Here is a 14,224-nt window from a genome sequence, read left to right as displayed (position 1 = left end):
GTGCGTACTGCCACAGGGGACGTGCTGACAGGGAGTTAATGATGGCAGGTGCTCACCAGGCTTTATCCTGGGATACGCAAACTAGAAGCCTGGCTGTCACTTCAGGTGAAACTCAGCAAATGAGGACTTTGTATTTTCTATTTCTGAAGAACAAGCCGGTACACGTACGGTCTGCCAGCACCTCCCCTTCCTCCACACAACACCAGAAAGCCAGAATCATTTCAGATGGGTACATCTCCCAAAGAAAAGCTACTAGAACTGAACATACATCTCTGTAACCTGGAGCACGAATGTACTGGTATTGAAGGCACAGAGCTGGGTCAGCTGCAACAGTCCAGTTTCCAGCAGTGGACAATGGGTGCTGAAAATACTTCATTCACTACATGGACCCACGTTCTCAACTTGTCAAAGTAATGATATGTTACTGCTATAAAGTGCATGCCCCCACAGCATACCTATTCCTCGCTCTTTAGAGGGAGTATCAGTTTCCAGCTTGACCACGCTCTTACACTGAAAAGCTGATATGTGCATACTGAAGTTCAGAGCCTTTTTTCCCAGAACTGCACAAACGTAGATGTGAAGTTGCACTGTTCTCACAGCACAAAATACACACACTTAATACTCCTCCCAGGGCTACGAGGTTCCCATAAAGCTGACTTACAGCAGCAGGCACCTGCTAGACAACTTCCGCACAAGGGCTGCACATTCAGCCCGATTCTCATGAAATGAAATTCCATCCCTGTACAGGCTGTGGCACTCAGCAGGGTTAGGTAATGAGCTCCTGTCAGCTCTGCAAACATCAAGACCGACCTAAGGCAGGCTACCACAGCTACATGGGCTCGGAACACACGTCCTCTGCACTGACCCTGAGAGACAATTCCTGCCAGAAAAATTACAGGGTGGAACTCAAGGAGCCTTCTGATGGCCTTCTTAAAGCACTGCTTCACCTACAGCCCAGCAAAAATCCGTATGCTATTTCATCAGTGGCTTTATCAAGTTTTAACACATTTCAAGCACTTCCAGTTTCTTACATCTTCACTTACTACTCTCTTTATAAAGGCAGTTTTACTGCAAATTCACATGAATAGCCAAAGTATTAAACTTTCCAACACCTCCTTACTGGAAGGTTTTCCAGTTGCTGACCAAACAGTTTCTGCCCTGGCTGCTGCAGTGCCGCTCTGCTTCCCCAGGAGCTGCAGCACTGCCTGCACTCAGTACGGCACAGCCAGCCCGCCTGCAGGAAGCGCTGCCATTCCCTCCGTGGCTGTGCAGGCTGTGTGTGCCACAGGAGATGCAGTGTGGCAGAAGCCACTGATGCCCGAAGCAACCTCTACTGCAGCTGCCAGGAGGGGTCCTGGGAGCCCCAAAGACAAACTTCACATTTGGAATGTCAGCATCATCCCTTCTGTCTAAATAAAGAGAAAGTGCACTTTAAACCTGGGACTTTCTCCTACACTTCCCCCCCCCTCTAAAAAACGCCTATGGATCATAATCAAGAAGTTGAAATTAAAACCAGAAAAACATGCGACTGAAAAACACTTACAGGCTCTGTTAAAGTTGTGTCTTTCTCCAGGAACTGTACAACACAATAGGCGAGCTAGAAGGTAAGTCACACAGTTATTTAAACAGACACTGGCTGACACTGCAGCACAACTAAACAGCACAGCTTATCGTGAGAGCATTCAGAGCATGACAAAATAAGGAAGGATAAAACCCCAACGCTGTGTTCTTCCCCCCCCCCTCAGTGACTGCTGCTCAAGGGCCTGAGGAGTGATACTGCACACTCTATACTCACTTATTGACACACTGGTTAGTTACTTGGCACACAGTTAAGTGACAAACAACCACAGCTCTGCCATGTACAGAAGCCACACAGTGATAGTTACACTTCTAAATTCAATCCAGATTGATTTTGAGAAATCACGGTGTGCTTCATCCCACAATCTGACCCAGACACAGAATTATTGCTGTGCATTACATGCCTATTGCCAAACCTGAAATCAAGAATGACCTTCTTTTCTTCCCTTTTTGAATCTGTTATCCTAGAACAGGCCATTACAATAAGCCTAACTTCCTGCTGCTGCTCATAAGGATGTGGATTCAAAAAACAGTAGGGCACATGCAGACATCACGAGTTCCCATTAAGGCATTACTGTGTCACTTATCCACTGTTCAAAGACACCAAAGGCTCAAACTGAAGCCAGCCTTAAGACTTCATCTTTTAAGGGTGGGCTCCTTGTGCTGTAGGAACACAGCAGTGAGGTTACATCTGGCAGACTGTGCTGGTTTGAGGTTAACACGAAGGCAGAAACACAGCGATGGGATTGCTCCTTCATTGCCAAGTGCTGGTTTAGTACGAAGCACTACTGGTCTGTAGTTCAGGCAAGCAGCCTGCTCAACAAACCAGATGCTGCTTTCCAGTATCCAGTACAGCAGAGTATAGAGCATCCTTGTAGGTACCAATGGACAAGATTCAGCATCACAGAAAATGGGCAGCTTGCATTACTGATCTATCAAGGAGACAGATACCTCTGGCATGTGACCAGCTCCTTCATTTCACATGGCAGCCTATCGCACAGTAATAAACCCCAGAGACAAGTGATCTAATTAACTCCCAATTCTCATATACAGTCTTAACTGAGCTCTCAATCCTGTTTGTACTCTATACAGTCATAATGATTTTGCTTTAATTAGAAACTCATTTCCTCATTTTGTCTATAAAGGAGCTGTATTAGCAGGCGGACTGAGTTAACAAAGCTATTTTTTAATTAGCCAAGCTGAATTACTTGTAAGTTTACATCAAATGTATTCAATGTTTAAGTGCCGTATGTCTGGCAAGGATATACATTATTCCTCCAACAAGATGAACGGCCTCACTAAGCATGAGAATGGAAGTCAAATGAATAACTGCTGCACTCTGACAGCATGTCATGGATCTACATAATTTCTAGCTGAGCCAGAGAGCTATTGTGCATTTCTGCTGCTTCTACCCAACACCCTTCCCCCCTCACAATCCCTGGAAGGCTTTAGAAATAAAGCACTTCTGAAATAAGCACCTAGCCACACTCGGGGTTCCTTGATACACAGCATGTAGACTACATTTAAAAAGTGATAAGAGCACAGAACAAAGGTCTGGGATTAAATGAAGCTCGGAGTGTGACAGACTGCCAGACCAAGAAGCTTCCCACTTCAGCTGATGCGAGTTCAAATCGCTGTTACGTTCCTTCACTTTTAATACACGCTAAGCATTATCTCAAAATTGCTGTTTATAAACAAGATTGGCAAGATGTTAAAAAGCAAATACATTTACAAACAGCTCCAGATGTTGGCATTATAACACACGCCGCTTCAAACTCTCATTAGTTTCAAATGCAAATACAAAGAAAACCACTACTCTTAAAAATAGGTGAAAGCTTACCTGTGCGTGAAACAAAGCTAATCCCTTTGCAGTATGCATGGGAATCAGGACTTTCATAAGGAACTGTTTGTGTTCCGCTTTCAGTGGCAGTGCAAAACCATTGATAATACTGAAAACGTGAATAAGCAGGATTTATTTTTATTAAGAACTCAAAAGAAAAACAAGATTTTCCTAGCAAGAAGTAAAGAATTCCTGTACATTCAGACATTCTATTTCTAATTCCATTTCTAACCCCGGTAATTATGAAGCCAGAAAATAACTTCACATATGCACAGCCTCTAAAGGTTTGCCATCTTGGCAGGCATATGAGAGAGAGTGGCAGAGTGGAAGCCCACTGACACTCAGGAGAGGACTTTCACCATCACCTCCTCCAGGTAGAATTATCTAAAGTAGCTTGCTGCCACCTAAGGATAAAGCTCATACACATCAGGAAGCTGATCCTTTCATGCCGAATCCCTTAATCACAGCTTGCAGAGGAACAAAATAGATGGCATATAATTTCTTTTAATTATTACAACAGCGCAGTTTGAAAATACGTTTTGAGTTTTCCCCCTAAAAGTAAAGCTTCCAAGTGGTCGTTGATTCAATAACCTTGTCGTAAGAGTCAGCCATAGAACAACAACAGCCCTTCAGGAAGACTATAGGTTTTGTTTCCCAGATTTTAGATAAACCTGAGCAAATGGAATCCTGTTTGCTTGGTTTCCATGATGACTGATCCCTTTCACAATCTGTTAAGCCACTTATGGTTATAGTTTTCTACCATGAAATACATCTGTGTCAACTTCGGAAAATTACTCAGAAGACACCACAAACAGCTTTCCAAGTAAGAATTAAATAACTGAATTGGTGGCAAAAATGGTAATGAGATACTTTCAAGGCTTTCCTGAACACACTCTGAACAAAGTCAGCCTGCTGAAGGTTAAAGCATTGCGTTCAACTTGAGAGCTGAAGTTAACATTCATTTTCCAAAGCAAAGAATAACTCTGCTGGATATATTCCTCAACAAGAGAGGACTCCTGAGAAATATTTTGCCTGTCATCTTTAAAACACACACTGAAAAAGAAGGATTTAGACTCGATATCCTAATTAGATGTTCACATGGTAACCCAGACAGGATTCAATTATATCAGTGGCTGCACTTCATCACTCATTACTGTAACAATCTTCCCGGTCCCAAAGCAAGGAAACTAAAGCAAGCATTGCTCACGGTAGCATTTTGTATATTTTCTGTCAGTTCAAACTTACCTTCCTAATATCTCAAGAAGTTCAGCAACACCATTGAAGTGCTCTGTTTCATATATAAACCTATCACGAAAAAAGACAAAAATGGAAGCGGATTCCAAGTAAATAATCTCTAGTAAGTTTTAGAGATTTGAAAGGCAATCACAGATCCAACCCAGCTCTTTCAGTGCAAGAACAAATCTCTGCAGTCACAGACTACAAAGGGAAAGTAGAACATTGCTCAACCTGGACAGACATACAGACTGAGCATACCTGAGGAAAATGTTATTGATCTGTTTCCTGATGAATGCTCTTAAACCAAGGAATTTGCCATAAATTCGATGCAGAACCGTCTTCAGGAAATCACGTTCTCGTGGGTCTTCACTGTCAAAGAGCTCCAGTAACTTCAAAAATTAAATTGAAATGTATTACCTGAGGAAGACTTACATTTTGTCATGCCCCTAATCGAGCTGAGCTCCATCTTTAACTTACAAAGTCTGCATTAGAAAAAACAGAACTGGTATGACTTCATATTTGATTTGGATATCCAATGTTATTTTCAAAATCAGATTTTGAATAAAGCTGATTTTTTAAGTGCACCCAGCAGTTTCACTTCTTTCGTATCGAAAAGTCTGCATACAGCAGACATCAACAAAGCCATCCCAACCATTACCCTATCAAAATAACAATGACATTTTAAGAAGGATATTATCCAATTTGAGGTAAGTGGTTTGTACTCAGTCTTCATGAAATTAGAATGAAGCAAATTTGTGTCATACATTTATGATTTCTTAATTGAAATCTCGTTCTACCCATTTCGATACCCTACTCATGCCTCCAAGGTTAAACACAAGCATAATTCTCTGCAGAGTCGTTTTGTGAGACAAGTCTATGATAAGAATCATGCACATTTCCTCGGGGGACAGAGAGGGAGACAGATGTTTAACAGAATGCAAATGCACTAAGAACGAGCTGGGGAGGGGAGGGAAATCACCAAGTACAAGTTTCTTCATTTCTGTCTGGCTTTAATGTCAGCATTTCCCCTGACCTGTTTGGTTTTGTTAAATACCTTTTCCCTCCCCACAGGAACTTAGCTCCAGCAATCACTACAGCCTCCTGCTTACTCCAGATCTGCAAGCTCTCAAACACCTACACCAAGCAGCAGCAGGGACTGGGAACTGCTGTTTAAGAACTTTACTCATTTCATTTCCATATTCAGAAGGAGTTCCTCAGGGTCACTACTGCACTTCCTCCACACAAACAGCTTCGTGTGCTTTGCACCATCTTTATGTGAAACAGGAGCTAAAATACTGCAAGATAGCTCTTAAGAACTGTGGGCCAGTTGGTGAATTGGACACACATGGCCAATAGCTCAGCAGCAGATTCGGGTTTGAATTTTGTTATGAAAGTTGAACAAGACAGAGAAGAAGGGAACACCTACAAACAAGGACAGTAAACCCAAAGAAGCATGTAAGCATGCATATAAGCAGTCACTGAAGGCAGCAAGTGGAAGCATTCATCTATGTTTTCACTTCTCACTGCTGTACTGTGACAGCCTTTTCACACTCAAGCTTTGGGCATAGTAAAAATCTCCAGTGCGGTAACCTTGGACAAGAATTATTAGAGTATCATACAGCCTAATGTGAGGTGGGACATCCTACTTCACTTTTCTTCATAGTTACTTCGTGCAGTGAAACAACTTTGCGCTATTTTCTCATGAGCTTTCTCATTTAATTTTCCTTCTGCATATAATACACCACAGTATGAGAATGACACCATCCAGTAATAACTCAGCACATGTTGGAACACATTTCACGTACATTAAGTTACTTATTCATAGGAAAAACAATTTTGCTGTAAGATTTCCCATCGTAAATCTCCACGAAGAAAACAAACATGAAAGCACTACAACAGTGCCATTGGCACGCTGCTGATTTGACTGGAGGTAAGTTACTAATCATTAAAAACACAGCTTGCATTAACAAAAAATAAAAAGCTTGCATTGCAAAGCAAAGAGGCTAATACCTGAAAACAAAGTGTTTCTGCAGTTGCTAATTACTAATTATTGCCTGTGCAGCAGGAATTGTTTGGCAGAAATCACTGTTGAAACAACTGGAACTGACCCTCTGTCAAAGTGCTTTTCAGTATCGCCTCCTCTAACAACCATCAGTTAAGCCTGAGAGGCAATCTTTAACTCTGAGGTAGGAAACCTGTCTACTTACCTGCTGTACAAATTTCTGGTCAATGAATCTCTTTGCAATGCTGGGCTGAAAATCCGGGCTTTCCAAAAATCTTAGGAAAAATTCATACACCAACTGCAAAGAGCAAAGAGAGAATTTTGAACCAGTTAATAAGTGCACCGTGGTATGGATCTTATCCCCTACCCGAGTCACTGGGACTGTTCACATACTTAACATCAACGAATGAAAACGGTCATGGCCTCTAGTGCAATTAACTGTAAGCACCAAATGCATTTTAATTCCCAGAAGATTCTAAGCTTAACAAATCAATAACCAAAAATATCACTCCACAGCAAAGTAGAAGTATCACGTAAATTCACACTTCCTACTGCATTAAGAACTCATTACATAGAAATAAGTTACCAAACGCTTATAAACAGAGGGTAAAATTAAGTGCTCTAACAGCATCTAATTCCCTGAAAACAGATTCAGAAAAGTTTGCTAGGTGTTCCTGAAGAATGGTTTCAGATTGAAGCACCTAAAATGGTCACACTGATAAAGCTGAAGAAATACATACAAACTGTAGTGCTTAGCACAGCATTACATATTCTGTATTCTATACTCCAGGCACTCCATTCAAACAGTAAGACCTCCTGCAGATTTACCTTCAATATCCTGTATATTCTGTAGTATATTCTTTCTATTGACTTCAAGTCCCCATTCACTATGATCCCACACGGCCCACAGAGAGGACATGGAGGCAGCAAGGGCCTGAGGCAGCAGAGCAAGGCACAGAAATGGCAGAGCACAAGTCCCACACAAACATGTGTATCCATAACACTGGCAGGTGGGAGAGAACACATGCAACCTTCCAACTTATAAAATACACCTCAGGCATCTCGTAAGCAAGGCAGAACTGAGAGGAAAGATATCTTCAGATTAGCTGCATTCAGGGCCTCTTATGTTTTCAGTGCCTATTTCTCAACTCAGGAATAGTTAAATTGTAAGCAATAATACTAAAGCAGGTTTTAAGTAAATACAGAGGTAACAGAGGCACGTATTCCAACAATTTTCACTAAGAAGAGTTACTAAACCACTGCTATTCCATCTCTTTCAAGCTAGAAATTAGATAAATGTGTCAGTGGTTTGTACTGGAATGGGAAACATGACCGGAAGGAGGCTAACAGAGTACCACGGGAATTCATGCTGCAATTACATTTCATTATGTACTGAATTTGTATAGTACATCTTTCTATCAGCAAACACAACAAAAATAGTTATCTGAAAGCTGCTGGAATGAAGCCACAATATTGGAAGCTATTGCTTGATTTAAAAAAAAAAAAATTAAAAAAAAAATTAAAAATGAACATCAGGTTATCAGTAAGAGACAAGGTAGATACAGGATCAAACTAAATGACTGCAAAGTCAATTACAGAGATAAGAAAAAGCTCTACTAAGGAACAGCAAGCTTTGAAAGTGAGACAATGATTGGATACTAGTTCTAAATGCTAGGATGACAAAGTTCCCCAGCTACACAGCAAAGCCACAGCAATGACAAACAAAATCCTGGGATTTTCCAAGATAATGACAGAACACAGAGAGATGTGCAGTACCATACATGCTGCAGAAAACATTCAGACCTGAAAGGATACAGAGGAGCCACAAGAATGGCCAAGGGCCAGAGTACCAATTGTTATGAGCCAAGACTAAATAGGTCTGTTTTGTTTACCCTAAAGGAAGGCAGGGAGGGAGGACAATTATGGCTCCTTTCCATAAATAGATATGGGAACTGGGATAAACACCCAGCAGAAGAACAGGGCTAAAGCATAATGCCCTAGCAGAGTCATAGAATAAATCAATATTAATGCCAGATTCTCAATATCTGATGACATGGCATGTCTCACTTCGAATACAGAGATCCACTGGTAACCGTGTGAATACTCTGAATAATCCAGGCAACTCTAGAAACACCACTGTTGCTACCGCTCTTAAAGAGAGAACTTTCAGAAAAAAAAAACCATGTAATGCTCAAAAAGCCACATACAGTTACTCAAACCACACTTAAAAATGTACAGACAGTAAAAGGTAGCAAAAAAATTTTTGAGATTCCTTGGGAAATTTGGAAAACTTTATCCATAGTGTCACAAGCTGTAATGGCCGTTTCTGGATAACTCAGCCTCTTCCTTTTCCCCTACAGTAGTGCTTGAAAACAGAAGCACAATTCTAAGTACCAGCAAGGGGAACAAGGATGGGTTCTAGACACAACAGATACTGGCTACTTCAACCTTGGAAAAAAACAAACAAACCAACCAAATAAAGAGACTGGCACATTTAACCTTCCTGAGCACAACTGAAATGTTACCATTAGGAATACTAAATCATGGGGAGAATTGCTGGATTTAGTAGTTTCAGTTCTCCAAGTCAGTCTGTTTGGGTAAAAGAATTATGGCAAATAGCCTGTTATATTGAGGAATATATATATGATTCACTGTTCATTGTTGTAGAGACCACTAGAATACTATTGCTTTGAGCTAATAATTCTACCATCTACCTACAGCTCCCTAAGCCCAGAAACACAGGGTGGTTCTAACACCACCTTGTTCAGTCTAGTTTGGTTGCTACAAACCACCTTGTGTATAACTTTAAAGCTACATCTTTCAAGTGACTCTAGTTTTTACTGAAGGTCTAAGCTCTTTTGTAGTGGCTACACTTGCTGCTGGTAACTAACTACGTTATTATCTGTAATGTTATGTTACAGTGAAATAACACATTCAACAGAACAGAGAACAGTAGAGCCAGAAAACTGGCTATGTGACAGACAACAATTCTGAGTTCTACCTTTCTATGATGGAGAACTCAAGGAGAACTAATGGAGAGAAAAAACACAAGCTACTTCCATTGTGCTGCACTGAGCAAATCTATTCCGCGGACCAGAATGATCAGCTGCAGGAGCAGGAAATCCACTATCAGTAATCAGATAGCCTGGCCAAAACTCATTTAGAAAAAGGCAGAGGAAAAAGCCAAAAACAAAATTTCAAATGATAACAAACACCACAGAGCTCTTCCCCTTTCTCATAGATGAACCTAAAGCACAAAGTGAAATGGTCACAGAAACCACAAGATTTTTCCCCTATAAACTATAGTTCACTCGTGTCCTAAAGTGAACTGAGCAAACATTTACAAATTTTATTCCTGGGAGACAGCATTTGGAAGTCAAATGACGCCTCTACAGACTTTAGGAGATATTTACATAGCCTTTGCGCAACATCCCCACTGCACAGGGATACACATGCCCCTTGTAAGGACATAAAATACCTTCATGCAGTATTTTAAGGACAGAGGGGAGCAGACAGCATATGGACACTTAGCAAGTACTGATCTTCTACTTTCTATTAGAAGTTGCTACACAACTGAGTACCTGAGATCTGAACATGGATGATGACAAGTGATTTAGGATTGTTCAGCTTCTAACAGATAATTGAGAAAAAAAATCAGCAGTAGCACAAGTAAATCATATCATTGATACAGAGATGCCATAAAATCCCAAGACTGATAGAGGAGAATGACAATAGAATAACTAACCTACTGTTAGCAAACAATGCCTATATTGTAAAGTTCTCGAACAGAGGGAGTGAAGAATGAGGAGATATCTATTTCTTGCTCAAAAGACAAATAAAAGCTACTGCTCTGTTTTTGTTATTGTGACAAACCGAATTGTTTACATTCACTTAATATTTTATTGAAACCCTACAAAAATTCATCAGGTGCAGAAAACAAACCTCCTAAATACAGAACATAATTACCCAGAACATCCATACATTTTTAAGACATATAGATACACACACCGCACTTTAACACTACAAATCACTCAAAACAAGAAAGTGTGTTTAAACAATTTGGAATGCTTATGTTTTGCCATATTCCTGCATGTAAGAAAAACACATTTTTCCCTTTTCCAAGTATAAAAACTTCAGTTATGTTTTTATAAAACCAATTCTGACTTTCGTGCCAAAGGTACAAAATTACTCAGATATCTATTCACAGTTTGTGCCTTACAAGAAGGCTTGACAATCAAGGAATCCCATACCTGTATGTGGGGCCAAGAGGCTTCAAGAGTTGGCTCATCTTCTTCTGGATCAAAATCTGGGTTATCGCTAGGCGGAAGTGTTCTGAAAATATTAGAACTAATCTGAAAGAGAAAAAAATACATATTAATGGAATCATTTCTTTGCTTCCACAGACCACACAGAGTAAGGTACTGCTCCTGTCTTAAAATAACACAATGTCACACCAGCTAAAGAAAAAACAATTACCAACCTTTCTTTACGTTTTCCAAAGGCCAATGAAAATACTACGAAAGTAACTGATGGCTTCATTATTTTACACATTTATAGCTAGATACAATCATACCTACATTTTTTCTTCAAAGCAAAAGAAAATCTCTGCTTCCTCCTACTGAAGCCTGGTTTTTAACTACATGATGCCACGAGCCGAAGCTTTTTATCAGACACGAAATACAGCATGGCTGATTATGAGTCAGACACAGCTCTTTCCACATGGAAGGTTCACAGTTCCAAAAAGCATATCTGACTTTAGATTTCTTAACTATATTTCAAGATGCTCTTCACTCATAAGAAAAAGCATAAGAATTGCTTACAGTTTTTTACCTTCCGTAACTTCAAGGGATTTCAAGGTTTTGGGAAGTCAAGCATAGCTAACAATTGTAACCTTTTGATCTAGCAAAGTAACTTTGAAAAACTAGCAAACATGGCTACCATGTTGCTTTAAGTATGACCTAGTCATGTCAAACCAATTTCAAGAGAACTGATTTAAAAGGAGGTTTTTTGACTGTACGCAAGTCTGGATAGAAGACCCATCTTTCAGATGTCAAAAGAAAAATAAATGTCATGTCATCTGCCAAACGCAACACACTGGATTTTAAATCATTTCAACACGAACAATAGGGAACACAAAGCTAATTTCATTTCTGCATTTTTCCACAGTTCTCTCAGGAACACATTTAGCCCAATTTTTCCAATTAAATTTCAAACTCATTAGCCTTTTCAATCAAATCTGCTTCAAATAGCTGCTATCCACCCAACCCTACTAAACGCAAAAGAAAGAATGTTTGACAGTTTGAAGCCAATGCTACTGCACAGCTTCCATGGAGTCTCCAAGGTGTTTGAAGGATCTTGCAAAAGGACACAAAAAGATCCAGAAGTCACCCAGCTGGCTCTGCACAGAAGAATCAGCTGCTTCATTAAACAAAATACAAAGCTATTGCATACACTGACTTCTCAGTTCCTCCTATGCCCTTCATTTCATTCCCTGTCACTGTCTCCTGCTGGCACACATTAAAGCTGCAGACACTGCTGCTCTAGACTAGAATGTCAGTGATGTTCTATATGGATGGGCATTGGAGCACCATCTCCTAGCTCTCCGCACAGCGGGGAAAAAAACACTGCAGTTTGTTGTGTGGTCTTTTAAACATATGGGACATGAGTAAAATTGGCTGGGGTTGGAGAAAATGGGAGCCTGAGAGAATGTGGATTTTAATCAAGCCCAAAAACCAAGTCTTGGTTCTGTTACTCAACAATGACTACTCCTATCAGACATGCAAGAAGGTAACCATGAAAAGCATTCAAATCAATCCCCTACCGAGGCTCACCTACATCTGCCTGCAAGACTTCTGGTAATGTCTATTGAAAATGCACCCTTTTATTTCTAGATGCATCTTGCCAGACAGAACCAGTTAATCTTTTAGCACAGAGCTTCAGTTTCCATACAGAACACAACAATTTTGACACACGAACAGAGTACCGATTACCAAACATGTCTATGTAGCAGAAAAATAGCAACTTCTATTATTTAAAACAGCCCTTCTCATTCCTAAGCAGGGGGTGGTTATTATCCCAAAACAGCGATTTTAAAAACACAAATCATAACAGAGTTCTACAGGCTTTTCTAGCTCCATCAGCTTTTACAGAAACCCAGCATTAGCTTTCTAAAACTCAGCAACTACTGTAAAGTGGCCTCTGAAAATGTACCAGTTGAAGCATTAAGATAAAGCATTTTTTTTATTATCATCTCTGAAATAGAAAAGAATCTCCTACTTTCCACTACTTCCCAAAGAAGCTAAAAATCTGGAGAGACACCAGATTCAGTTCTCATTTCACAGCATGCAGATAGAGATATGTGATACCTTCTGAAATTCTGAACACGCTGCTGCTAGGATAATCCATTTGCATTAGATTTCTATGTGCTGGTGTAGAATGAGGGGAGGTTGGTGGACAAATGAGAATAAAACAGAAATGGGGACAGTGCTCTGCACCTCAGAGCAGAGTGGGGTCACTTGCACAAGGCACAAGTGCAGGGTGCTGGCTCAGCAGCTGTCACAGTACCAGAGTTCATGCAGAGACAAGGAACACCAGGAGACCTCCTCACCTACACAGACGGCAGCTCTGGTTATCTGTAAGGGATTGCTGACCTCGCCTCACCAAAACACAGGCAATTCCAATGAAATCTGTTCAAATCAGAAGAAAGTGATCCCAGGCCTAGAGAAAGACAAGGGGCCTTGGAAGAAAATTAGCTCTGTTTCTGTCACTGATGCCACTCTGGATTTTCTAAGGGAATTTTTGTGGTCTGTTCATCCTTTACTGAAGTCAGGTGGCTGTGGGACTTCACCAAGGTTGTTTTTTTTTGTTTTTTTTTGTTTTTTTTTTTTTTTTTGCCTCAGAAACAGTACCCTTCTATACGGATCCAATTGTACAGTTATAATGTCAATGACAGAAGTTATGGAATAGAGAGAATAAACACTAAATGCTCACTGATGTTGAGACTCACTGTAAAGATAGATGCTCACCAGTGTTGAGGCTCACTATAAAACTTCACACAGGAGCAACCTCCAGAAAGGGATCCTGCCTTAGTGGTGGTCAGCCTTTAAATGAGATCTAGGAGAGGTGGAGCCAAGTTCCACACCTTCCAGGAGCACAGCTGGATTACCTTCACCTGTGCTCCTGCAGCTGACTCATTGCTCACCTCAGATGGTTAATCAGAGGTTCAAGGCAGTGATCAACAGTTTCCCTTACACCTTCAAACTCTGCAAAGACCTCTAACGCTTTTTCTTTTAATGTATTAACACTGAAAACAAAAGCTTGACAAGTAAAAATAAAGATACATATTTTTTCCAAATCTCATGGAAGCTACAAAGAAAGGCCTCAAACCTGACACACATGTTATTTGTAGGGATAGACCCATCCAGGGCTCTTTCAGAAAGCTGGTACTTAGTCCTAATTCATAGCAAAGACCTTTTCTGCTGCCAGTTGCCAGGGAGACTAGAAATACTGTTCAGGCTTGGAGAGGTCTTTTGTCTCAAGCTCTGAAAAAGCTCTCATTGAGCATTTAA

At 40.5% G+C, this 14,224-nt stretch overlaps 1 protein-coding gene across 2 annotated transcripts in view; it reads right to left on the bottom strand.

The window, feature by feature from the left end:
• Window positions 1–14,224, bottom strand: part of PPP2R5A (protein phosphatase 2 regulatory subunit B'alpha) — a 37,683-nt gene that overhangs the window by 4,526 nt on the left and 18,933 nt on the right. For both annotated transcript variants that reach the window (XM_072332563.1, XM_072332562.1), the window contains exons 3-8: window positions 10,907–11,008; window positions 6,862–6,954; window positions 4,913–5,043; window positions 4,664–4,723; window positions 3,419–3,527; window positions 1,544–1,597 (exon numbers count right to left, since the gene is read on the bottom strand). In XM_072332563.1, the coding sequence (XP_072188664.1) occupies window positions 1,544–1,597; window positions 3,419–3,527; window positions 4,664–4,723; window positions 4,913–5,043; window positions 6,862–6,954; window positions 10,907–11,008 (549 nt within the window). The remainder of the gene's footprint in view (window positions 1–1,543; window positions 1,598–3,418; window positions 3,528–4,663; window positions 4,724–4,912; window positions 5,044–6,861; window positions 6,955–10,906; window positions 11,009–14,224) is intronic.

This window comes from Excalfactoria chinensis, chromosome 3, assembly GCF_039878825.1.
Source record: "Excalfactoria chinensis isolate bCotChi1 chromosome 3, bCotChi1.hap2, whole genome shotgun sequence".
In the NCBI taxonomy this organism is placed as follows: Eukaryota; Metazoa; Chordata; class Aves; order Galliformes; family Phasianidae; genus Excalfactoria; species Excalfactoria chinensis.
This window is presented reverse-complemented; position numbering and strand designations above follow the sequence as displayed.